Source organism: Notothenia coriiceps, unplaced genomic scaffold (genome assembly GCF_000735185.1).
Source record: "Notothenia coriiceps isolate Sejong01 unplaced genomic scaffold, NC01 NC01_scaffold00010418, whole genome shotgun sequence".
NCBI classification, from domain to species: Eukaryota; Metazoa; Chordata; class Actinopteri; order Perciformes; family Nototheniidae; genus Notothenia; species Notothenia coriiceps.
In genome coordinates, this window is record NW_011343119.1 from 2011 (window position 1) to 14017 (window position 12007).

General features: G+C 40.6%; 1 protein-coding gene across 1 annotated transcript; it reads right to left on the bottom strand.

Annotated features, from left to right (window-relative positions):
* Nucleotides 1–1339: 1339 nt before the first annotated feature.
* On the bottom strand, nucleotides 1340–9066 carry LOC104945993 (receptor-type tyrosine-protein phosphatase delta-like; the record flags this gene model as incomplete). Its single annotated transcript, XM_010771732.1, has 3 exons — nucleotides 8866–9066; nucleotides 4644–4661; nucleotides 1340–1487 (listed from the first exon to the last, which is right to left on the bottom strand). Coding segments are annotated over exons 1-3 (320 nt in total), but the record flags the coding sequence as incomplete, so codon positions are not given.
* Between the last annotated feature and the right edge of the window lie 2941 nt (nucleotides 9067–12007).

The following is a 12007-nucleotide window of genomic DNA, read 5'->3' on the forward strand; positions in this document are numbered from 1 at the left end:
AATGTAGGCCCATTATTACTGTCTGACACTAGTAGCATAATGCCTTGTTGGCAGGACCAGCAATTTACCCACCAAAAACTGTCAAGAAAAAGAAAACATCTGCATACAACTGGCTGAAGGAATGCAATAGTTTCAGATGCAAAACACCTCTTTGACAATCTAAGGTCCAGTGTCTACGTATTGTTTTTTTACGTTGAACTTACATTTGACAATATTTGAACTCTTCAGAAATTGATTGTCGTATATCAGACAGAAAAGACCAAAAAGCCCATCTGCTGAAGCAGATCAACTGGGTGGATGTTGCTACCGGTGATCGCCTTTCTCAAATAATTCTCCTTGCTACACGGATGTAAGACTCAGCCGTGACAACCTCATTCATAATTATACATACAAAATATAAGGGGGATAGCAATGTCAAACAAAACGATAGGATCACGTGTGGATAATAACAAGGAAAGGGGCAATGTTAGCCCATCAAAAATGTCAGTTAGCGTGGTCATCTGTTGTCAAGATGTTGTTGTCATAGAAACATGGGAGGGCTTTTTCAATTAATTGCATGTATAGGCTAACCCAGCTCACACCTTTTTGTAAGATGACGACATTATGTGGACATGAGCCTTGCTTTAGACCTCAGACAATGGGTTAAAAGGACATTTGGGAAAATGGGTCAACATGGGCCTATGGTTAAAATAGTAGAAAAGTGCAACAAAGGTACTAACTGTTCTTTTTTAGGTAAATTCCATCAAAGAGAATCATCATTAAAATGTGAAAAGAACAAAAGATTAAAGCAGAAATGATTCACCCTTCTGCTTTGAAAATTGCGTTTGAGAACATGATATTAGCTGAGGCTAATTGAGTTGTTTGTAGACAAGGCCTACTTATGAGCCGCCTCGAGTCTGCTTTCACCCTGCTGGCTTTTGTTGCAGCACATGCAGTCAAATGGAGAAGACAGGTATGAAATTCCCCTGCCTGCCTGTCTGGCACAGGATGTACAATAGCCAATGGTGTTAGCTTCTCCTTGTGGCAAGACTGAACATGTAAACTTCCACCTCCACCAAAACAAAGAGGCAGAACCGCAGCCAACCTCTCTTTCAACCTTGATGAGCGAACCGCCATCCCCTTCCATCAACGTGAGGTTAGGCAGGTCAAGCAAGCTAACAGGGCATCGCAGCAAAATACATGAATCACCTCCCGGGAGACAAAGACAAGACAGAAAAGTGAAAGAGAGAGGGAAGTGACAGTGTGACTGGACAGGTCCCAACAGGTTTGGCTTCGCTTTAGAATCCAGAGAGGCAGAGCATCAGTGCTGTGAGAGGATTTTAGTATTGGAGGCGGCAACCTGAATGGCAATGGGTCCGGGTCAAGAGGGATCTTACCTCGGACGTAAAGGTTAGCTGGAGCAGAGTAGCGAGTCCCGGCGCTGTTGACGGCCACGCACTCGTACTTTCCCTGGTCCGACTCCTCGCTGTTCTCAATCTGGAGAGCTCCTGGAGGGAAGCCAAAGTGTCAGCGTTCAGGTCTGCACCTCACACGTTCAAGCACACTCACAGGAAGGGTGGTGGAGTAATCAGAATCAAATGGACACCTAGTTTGCCTTCGTTTCCTAGATAAACCCATCTCTGATATCCTTACATAACCATAGAAATAAGCTTTAGGATTAATGTTTCACATTTCAATTAGTTTTCTTTATTATTTGCTGGCCTACACTATGTTATAAGTTAAGGCAATCACCAAATATCTAATTGTTGGTATCATAGTCAAGATTTTAATGAAAAAGGCAGTTCAGAGCGGGGTGAATCAGCTGTTCTCTACCAACTGCTGAGGCTTAAAGGATAAGGCTGCTAATATTCCTAATGTTTCGTATTCTCACACTCTGTGAGATGTTCCTTCATGACAATGATCAAAGGCACTGTAGCTCATTATTTTTCCATTAATAGCCACTAGTGCATGCAATGAGTGTTAATCTACAGCTGAAAATAGTCTATAAGCCTCTAGCATGGCATGATTTTAGACTTTATTCTTCACTTTTTAGGATGACACCTTTATTTGTTAGCCAATCTTAGAGCCAATGGACTTGGGGCTGAGGGCCACATAGCAGGCAGGCATATTGGAAATTATGTATACTATTATAACAACTTACACACTAACACAATATTAATTTAAGGTCTTTCGGTGGAAGTTGTTGATTTATAAGTACTGACATTCCATAGTCACGGTCTCAGTTTTTTCCTTTTAAAAATCAATCAAAATACCAAGTTAAAGAAGGCAGTTCTTGAACACATGAAAAACCATTGAGAAACCAACTTTATCCCAATAGCTTTCAGCAAAGTGTCTTTGGGGACTCTCAGCATGTACTTTTCAATTGTGACAAGAGAACATGCATAGAGAAACATGCAATGCTTTGAATGTTGATGTAATTAAAAACACTGGATTGTTTAAAATAAGAAGAAGTTATTGAGACCTTTCATTTTGGTGAAATAAAAGATCCAACTTACCTGGCACCATGATTAAAATCCATTTATTAAATAAACGTTTCATAGCAATTATATACGACATTTAAAGTCCAATTGTCAATAGAGATGTTAGCTTTGAGATAAAAATAAGGAATGCATATTTAGAAATTATGGAATATTATTTCATTGGCTGTGAATGTGACATACATCATGCAGTTGCAGTGGACAATAAGAAATGAAAGGTTAAAAATGTACATATTTCAGAATACAATCCTGAAATGCAACATGGGATGGATTATGTTAAGAACTAGTTTATGAAAAAAACCACCAGCAGTTGAACTAATGTGTGTATAGGCACATCCCTGTTGGATGTGGTGCAGAACGTTGGATGTCATTAAATTAATCTCTCTCTGACACATCGACACATTATGTAGGTAAGATTTGTTCCTACTGTACATATCACCAAACATGGTGTTTCTCCCATTATGAGTCAGTCCAGTCCATTGTAGACGTGTGAAGTAATTTAATCTATTTATCCATTTGTCACCCCCCACTTTTGTGGTGATTGTCATTGCATATTCAACACTTATGCATGGTGAGGGTCTTTTAGATGATCGTTTTTGGTTGTCTCCTGAGAATCGCAAACTTATACTTCTAAATGTCTGCTTTAACCTCTTGACATAAAACACGTTTTTCAGCGCTGCCAGAGAAGGTGTGACTTGTTTAAAGGTGGGGTATAATTCACTTCAGAAACACTTTTTGTTATATTCCATGGAATGCTCTTAACATCCCGATAGCAATGAATTCATTAAATGCTTTGACAATAAATACATTAAAAAAATTCATCTGTGGAAGCCGTGGCGCTGTAAAAAGCACGACCAATAATTTTAGCCGGCCCGGCTAAAGTAACTGGATGGCCTACCTGCCTGTCAGCCTTCCATCTGTGCACAAACTTATCTCGTGCCCTCATTGGTCATATGCACGCTCGTGTGTTGGAGGAGGGGCTCTGTAAGGAAGTCTGAAGGAAGGGGCAGATTTTTTTCGGCTGCATATTTTCAAATTCTAGCGCACTCGAGCTGGTTTCTCCATTCTTACCTGCCCTACCTTTAAGTTGATAAAACTTCCTCTAACCTTCAGATGCCTTCAATAATGGAGCATGTGGTCCCCCTCTCTGCAGATGTTTCAGGACAGTGTGCAGATACAGAGGTTTTATAGGTAAGGTTATACATATAAAAACTGATTCATGGACTTATTACCTGCCTCAATAGCATGACATAGGCTGTGAAATTGATCAGAACTAACAGTAGGCTGCTAAGCTAACATTTGTATGTGTTGGCTGTGTGGATTGTTGTGCTTTGCCACCTGAACTGTTTTGGTAAAATTCACGCAACTGGGTTGGTTTGTTAGGGATGATTGATAGCTGTCAATCAAAGTCAAACCCAGAATAAACAGCTATTTTATGGCCACCTAAAAACCTATATTTAATACTTTGTCTGAAATATGTGATTGTGCAGAACGGCTAATGTATATGACTTGGTGCCATGTATGAATATAATTTTTTGTAATATGGTCAATGGATATATGATAATGTAGCAGTTGGTCTTTTAAATGTGTTAACAATATGTTCTCCATGCTGCATTCCCGCCACGAAGGTGAGCTCTTCCTTGTATTTGGTTTGTAGTGTTTGTAGACCGATGGAGATATTTTAGGGTTATGGTAAGTAATGTTGGATATACTAGACAACCATGAAGAAATGAACCAAAGACCACATTTCTGAACTGGGGTTAAATCAACTGCGCCAAACTTTCTAGAAACTGAATACAACATTTGGCTGGCTAGTTATCAACATTTTACTTGTCTTGTTTATAAAAACATCTCCCACAGACACATTTTTAATTTGTAGATCAATTGTTGGAGTTGATTTTGTATTGATATGTGTGAGCATAATGATAACCTGCTTGTAAATCAGTCAGAACAGTAGTTGGGCATTTGTTGAAATAAGTGGCAACATCATCATTGCCAAGTGTCTACCTGTATATTGTATATAAGACCATATGCGCTTTGAAGATTATAGTGGAAAGTGAACAGCGAGCTGGAAATGGGACGTACTTAGGTGGCAGGTGGAGGAGGTGAAGGTGATGAAGGAGAGGAGGAGGATGAGAAAACATTTTCTGTACCCAGCATTCTTACCTCTGATTGGTGTACCACCTGGTGAGGTTATTTGAATGCAAATAAGATTAGAAATAACCATTAGCATAAGGAGAAGAGAAAACGTGAAACAGAGAAAGATGGCTGGAGGGCAAAGAGAGGAAACACAGCAGAATGCTATTCTCACCCTGGAACAAATATCCAATAATATGTAAGGTATTATTTTATGTTCAATATGTCAACATGTTAGCTGAGATTGAGTAATACACTTCTGATAATATCCAAACAAAATAAATTACATAAATGACAACTGTGCAAAATGTATTCTTAGTGAAAACCATTTTCCTCTGTTCAAATGTCTTATTTTCCTCATAAGCTCTTGTTAAGCACAATTTATTTTCAATAATGTGTGAATTGAAACCCCAGCTACAACTGCAGTCTGTTATTTGTGCACCAGGTTGTTTATTGCACAAGAAGCTTATTTAAGTTACTAACTGGCAATTGTGATAATAGTTCCCAACACCTGCCTTCTCCCCTGACATTACCTGTTATCAACACTTTTCATCAAACATTTGTCCTGCATCCTGCCATAACAAGGCTGAGAGGAACTCAAGGGCTGGTTTTTGTAGCATAATGCCCCGAAATTAGCACACTCTAGAAGTCTTTTCTTTTTAACAGTTGCATCATTTGGAGCAGTCAATCTTTTGCCAACGTTTTCCCTGTTCACTATTAAGGGCAGACAAACTCTAAACAATATTACAATTGCAATTTTAATTGCTTTTATTTGGATTCAAATCAAGCACACAACAGTGCTAAACAAGTTACGATTGTATGACACATAATCACTAGCAACAAAATACTATATTTTAGTTTTAGATCTTTAGAATTTTAGTTGTGATGCAGAATAAGTTATATCCATCTGGGTCAAATTATCCTAACAAAAAAATAAACTTAAGGTAATTAAAGTTAACTACCAAATATTTAATTGCTCAGAAACACCATTGAAATAATTCTAACTTCAGAACCAACTCTATTGATTTGGGGCAATTACCTGGATTATTTACTGTAAGAAAGACATACTTTTTTCGTTTTTCTTCTCACAGAATAAACAATACTCAGATACAGTTGATTAATCGTTTAGTCCTATTCATACACACAGTAGTAGCGTTTGCTCCTGTAACCTAGCAATATCCCTGGTGTAGGTGACCTTTGGTAACTGGCACCATTTGGGCATATCATGTTATATGCAGCAAACAGGAGACAGAGGGACGGTTACTATGCAGATATCAGGGATCTGGATAATAAACCATGCCGCTCTTAAGACCACAAGAAAACAAAGAAGTTTCAGATAGGAGGTGACAGAAAAGGGGGGGGCCTGGAAGCTGTGTGGCCCCTGGGGTCTGATGAAGGGGTCATCAGCAGCTTTCAGAGGGCCGGGCAGGGCAGTACAGAGACCCGCCATGATGTCTGTCCTCGTCCTCCTCACAGCTAGAATAATCTGACAGCTTGACAGGTTCATGACGGGTTGCGGGGTTTCATTGTGAAAAATAATAGGATTTTATTATATTTTCACAATGTCTGGATTAGGATGGATATTTTTCTGCCGTAGAGTAAGGGATTGGAAGTCCTCATATTTCCAGTTGGAACATCGTAGCAACTTTGCACATCAAAATATCCCATTTTGCCTTTTCCAAGCATGAATAATAAGCCTCATGGCTCAAGATGTAGAGCAAGTTGACCACTGATCCGATGTTTGGTGGTTCAGAGGCTTCAGCTCTCTAAATGGCAAGACAATGGACCAAGAACTGCCATTGACGGTAGCCTGCTGCCACTGGTGTGTGACTGTGTGTGTGAATAGTTAGCAAAAATGGTAAAGCACTTTGGATACAATATGATTAACCATGAAAATTTGATTGGCTGTTAAAGCGGACATCCATTGATCTTGTACACCACTATCAAGGACGACTTCAGCTTGTTCATATGTATACCATGCACAAGTAAATTACATTCTAACAGATATCAAAGCTCTGTGATAGACCATTCTAGGTTGTTCAGCACTTTGGATTGCTTGTTTTCAGAGGTACAGAGAGTTGCTGTTCTTTCCACCATTCTTTCTGTCCAGTGTCATTATAACTGGAAAACGTCAATGCTCTAAAAAAACAGATTAACCGATCTCAATAACATCAGAGGGTCTTCCAGCTCTGGTTCCTCATTATGTTTAACCTACAGTAGTGACGACACTCACTATGAGTCATACATCCAGGGACTAACCCTAACCCAACTAACATGGTTCGGCTAACATACACACATTTTCCCAATGTTAGATGGTTCAAGGTGGAACTTGCCCTTTATCATTTAAAAAAAAAAAAAATACAGCAAATACACTTAATACCGAGACATGCCAACCGAAGCAACTTTGGGTTAACCATCTAGCCCAAGGACAACTCAACATGTTTGATGGTTTAAACCCCTGCCCCTTGATTTGTAGATTATTATAAACCTCTTTCAGCACAGTCACCCCATGTACCACACTTTCTGAGACTAGGACTTAATAATAGTGATTTAGCTTAATTCGATTGGAATTATTTGGCTAATAGAATATCCGAAAGACAAAAATCCCTTACTGAGGTCAACATTCTTTATCAAACGATTCAGAACAAATACATGTAAACTCAACCAGTATTGAAGATTTAAAGTAAATATATATCTGCCTTTGCTCATTCTAACGGTTCTTCTCTGTCTCTTGCAAAGTTTCACACATTTCTGGTGTTGGAACACTTTCACTGGAGTCCCACTTTAATAGCCAATTCAGGCCATCTTTGAGACACTTTTTCAACACAGCATCTAACAAAAATCTTTAAAACATGATAGTCTTCGGTGACTGCTGGTGTTGTGGCCATTTGTAATGCATTGTTTGAGAACCTGTCTGCTGAACCAGGAGCCTGATGTGTCTCTCCAGCATGGTTTACCACAACAGAGCTTTGTCTTTTTTGTTTATCTTCTCCCTTCCGATCCCCTTGCCTTCAGATCCCGCCGATCCAGCATCCAGAGAGTTGATCGCTGGTCTGGATCACATCACTCCTTGACCGACAAGCTTTGGTTGTAATTACAGCAGGCAGATGAGTTCTGGAGCACCAGAGAAAGCCTCACTGAAGCCAGTACCTTTTTTGTTCCTTTTCCAAAAGAGAGCAAAGGTCTTAAATTGAAAAAATGAAGCTATTATTGTTTCCTAATGGATCAAAGTCATTCAATCGGACTAACTAATTGAAGCGCAAATGTAATTACTTTTCTATATAATGAGTTCTATTGAAACAATAAATTGGAGTGCTGACTTTGCACCCGGCTATATATTTCACAATTCTTGCTTGTGTGGCTGAGAAAAAAAGTCAGCCATCTTTGCTCTGGGCTGCCATGGGACTGCATGTGACGACAGGGCCTATGAAACAAATTGAAATAAATTGCCATGCTATTTGGCTAATAATACATGGCATTTTTTCCTTACCTAAAGCCCAGGCTCTGACTCTGGAAAATCCTCAGAGTGGAAGCCAATGATATCCTAGAGTCTTTCAACCTTTCTCTTCCTGCCAGTGTCGAGATGAGAGCAGCCACCTGAGGGGCCCGGGCCCTCAGTGATCTGCTTCTTACTCCCACTCCAAGGTCTGGCAAGAAATGTTGGCCCTGGACAGCAGTTCCAATGTTGTCAAGGTGCTTGCGACTTTTGGCAAGAATGAAACATTTCTATTTTCTCACAGAAAGCGAGAGAACGAAAGGGCAGCTGACGGGGTTGTTCTGCCGCGAGCTGCTGGGAGCCGGCTCCGTGGAGAAAGATGCTCTATCTTCTCCTCTGGATCCTGGCCACCTCCTCACAAAGCTGCTTCACATGGCTGCCTCAGCTTTTACATTCATCACTGTCTGTGGAGTGTTAACCACTGTTGGCATGCCACGGTTCCCACACAGGTGCTGCTCGGGCAACTACAGCAATTCATGATCTTTTATTTCTAACATAAGCTAATAGTGTGCTTTCATCTAATCATTGTTATTTGGATGTCGATTGTGCATCTGCCAAGTGAGAGAGTATAGCGTATAAAGCATACAACCATTCAGCTGAGGGTTTGATTTGAGCGTGATTTTGGAAATGTTCTCCGCTTTGTTTGTATACGAACAAGTCAGTAACCTTACTCATTAGTAACCTCACTTATCAACACCTGAATGTAAAGCACTGGTTCTGAGATTTGCGTGTGAAGATGTAGAGATGAAGCTTTACCTGAACGCAGCTGTTTGATGCGCCCGTTGGTGCTGCTGATGTCCACGGGGAGGAAGTCTTTGAACCAGAAGATCTCGGGGTCAGGGTTCCCGCTGGCTGCACACAGCATCGTAGCAGTACGTGTTCTCTCTACCACCTTCAGCTGGGGGCCCATGTCTATGGTGGGGAACCCATGAGGGATCTGGTCTTCTGTGACAAAGACAGAGACAAAGAAACATTAGAATTCTGACAACTGTGATAAGGTGGATGAAGCAAGCTCAGCCTTCAGTCAATCACCAGATGTTCTTCAGCCTCCAGCGCGTTAATATTTCCCTTTTCATCCCACAACCTTTAACTTTCCCCATGAAATTCATAGTAAAATACACCTCTAATGTAAATATTGCTGGGCCACAGCATGACTAATCCGTTCATGGAATGTCTAGTCATGGATCTGTGCGAACAAAAGCAAGGGCGATGCAATTTCACCCCGAGTAGAATACATTCTGAGGGTTTTTAAAAATGTTATTCCTTTACATTTACTTATTACCTGTTCAAAATAATAATTCAGTAACCTGATCTAAGTATCACAATATGAAAGTAATGTAACTTAGTGACTTTTGGATGCCAAAGCCAATACATTTTTCAAATGCTGTTTAGCTAACTACATGAATTAAACACAATATAGTATTTTTGTTTAATAAATCAGGTGTCCATCCACTGTCCACTTGTTCCTTTTTTAAATGCAGTCGGTGGACACTTGGAGAGCAGTCAGTCTGCTGGGATGATGGTGTACAAGTGCCCCCTTTTTTTATATTTTTTTTACCAACTTCCATGCTAAAATACGGTTTTTCATGTGTCGCCCCGCCCCTGCTCCACATTATAAACAGCTCCATTGTCTCTGGCTCTGTCCCATCATTTTTTAAGCAGGCAGTTGTTCAGACCCCCCTAAAAAAAAACAATCTCCCTCCCTCCCGAAGAACTACAGGCCCATCTCAAAGTTCCCATTCGTGTCAAAAGTTTTAGAAAAAGTCGTTGCTAACCAACTCAACACATTTCTGAATAACCATAACATCCTTGACAAATTCCAATCAGGTTTCAGAAAACATCACTCCACAAAATCAGCTCTCCTCAGGGTTTCCAATGACATCATGATGGCATCGGATGCAGGGACTGCGTAGTTCTGGTGTTGTTGGACCTGAGTCCAGCATTTGACACAGTGGACCACGCCATCATGCATCTCAGGGTCTGCCCTCCAGTGGTTTGCCTCGTACATCAGTGGGAGAAGTTTCTCTGTGGCGGTGGGCCCGTTCTCATCACATAGCACTCCCCTATCCTGCGGCCTGCCCCAGGGTTCTGTTTTAGCCCCCCTTCTTTTTGCCCTTTACATGCTCCCTTTAGGCTCCTTAATTAGCCAATTCAAGGGTGTCTCGTATCACTGTTACGTGGATGATGTTCATTAATACTTCTCCTTCAAACCCGTCAAAACTGAGAATTTAAACACCCTGTGTCTGTCTGCCATTGAGGAGTGGATGTCAAAAACGGAAGTCTTGATCTTAGCGGCTGATAACATCGCCTCTAAGGTAGCAAGCCACCTGGGATAATTTAGTGGTAACGTTAGGGAAAACATCAAAAACCTTGGTGTAACCTTCGATCAGGCTATGCTACTCGATAAACACATCAAACTCCTAACCCGTACCTGTTGTTTCAACCTCAGGAACATTGCCAAGCTCAGGTGCTTTCTATCCAACGTAGAACTGGAGATGGCTATCCATGCCTTTATTTCATCCCGGCTTGATTATTGTAATGCTCTGTTCTCCTGCCTCAACAAAACATCAATAAACCGGTTACAACAGGTCCAAAATGCTGCAGCCAGATTACTCACTCGGTCCAAAAAAACATGCCACATCACTCGGATCCTTTCCGCCCTGCACTGGCTCCCTGTCCATCTCAGAACCCAATTTAAGGTCTTGGTCTTCACATATAGAGCTGTCCATGGCCAAGCCCCAGCCTACATCAACGACCTTAGGTCTGAGGTCCTCCGAGAAAGGCCTCTTAAGGGTGCCCCGAACCAGGCTAAAAACTAAGGGGGACCGTGCCTTTGAGGCGGTGGCCCCAAGGCTTTGGAATGAACTCCCCCAGAAACAGAGAGCCTCTGTCTCATTGGAGATCTTTAAGGGGCAGCTAAAGAATCACCTTTTCCGACAGGCTTTGGGGGTGTCGGAGGAGGTGAGTTTGTAGCTATCCTACATTGGTGTTTTATCCTATATTTTACTTGCTGTGTTTTATGCCTGTTTTATTCTACATTTTATAGTTGTATTTAGTTTTTTTGTATTGTGTACTGTCTGTAAAGCACTTTGTACATCCGTGTTGAGAAGGGTGCTATATAAATACAGTTTTGCTTACTTACTGAGAAACACTATTTGTTACAAATGGTATCAGAGGGCAGTGGATCGACATTAGGGCATACAGTATGCATATTCTGGTAGAATTAAGGTGACAAACTAAAGGGGCCCCTTTAATGTTCCATAGAACAGTGCCAGTCTGTTCAGGTTCATTTAAATCGGAGCTGGAATGGGAGCACTTGGTGTTAATAACTCAGTACATAAGATACCACCTTTAAAAGAGACTCTCTTAATGAACTTTGTATGATTCCTTTATAAAAAAAATACCATTCATTCACACCTTACTGACTTACATTACCCACATTTTTTATTTTGCAATTTAATTGATGGTTAGCAGAACAAGCAGTTACTTTAAGTGCTCTTTGGAGTTTCTCCTTGCCATTGTCCAGGTCTCGACAAAATAAATCCCACGAGCTGTATTACTTTAAACTAAAGTTTTAAAGGTAATATTAGATCCAAAATAAATGATTAAGGAGATGCTTAGTAATCCTTTTGCTGCAAGAACTTAACCCGCATCCTGGGGAATCCCATAACCTGAACTCGACCTTAGGGCTATTGGGTTTTTACTTGCGTGTCAACTAAATGTTCAATCCTGTCTTCTAGTAGAAGTGTTTAAACCAAAGCCTGACTTCTCTTTTATTTTACTCTAAATTAGACTAAAAATGAACAACAGGATTGAATAGGACTTGAAACTACAGAGTTAGAAAATTACGTCTTCAGGAAAAGGTTAGGGCAAATAAGTCAAGTGTGAAGGTGGGTTA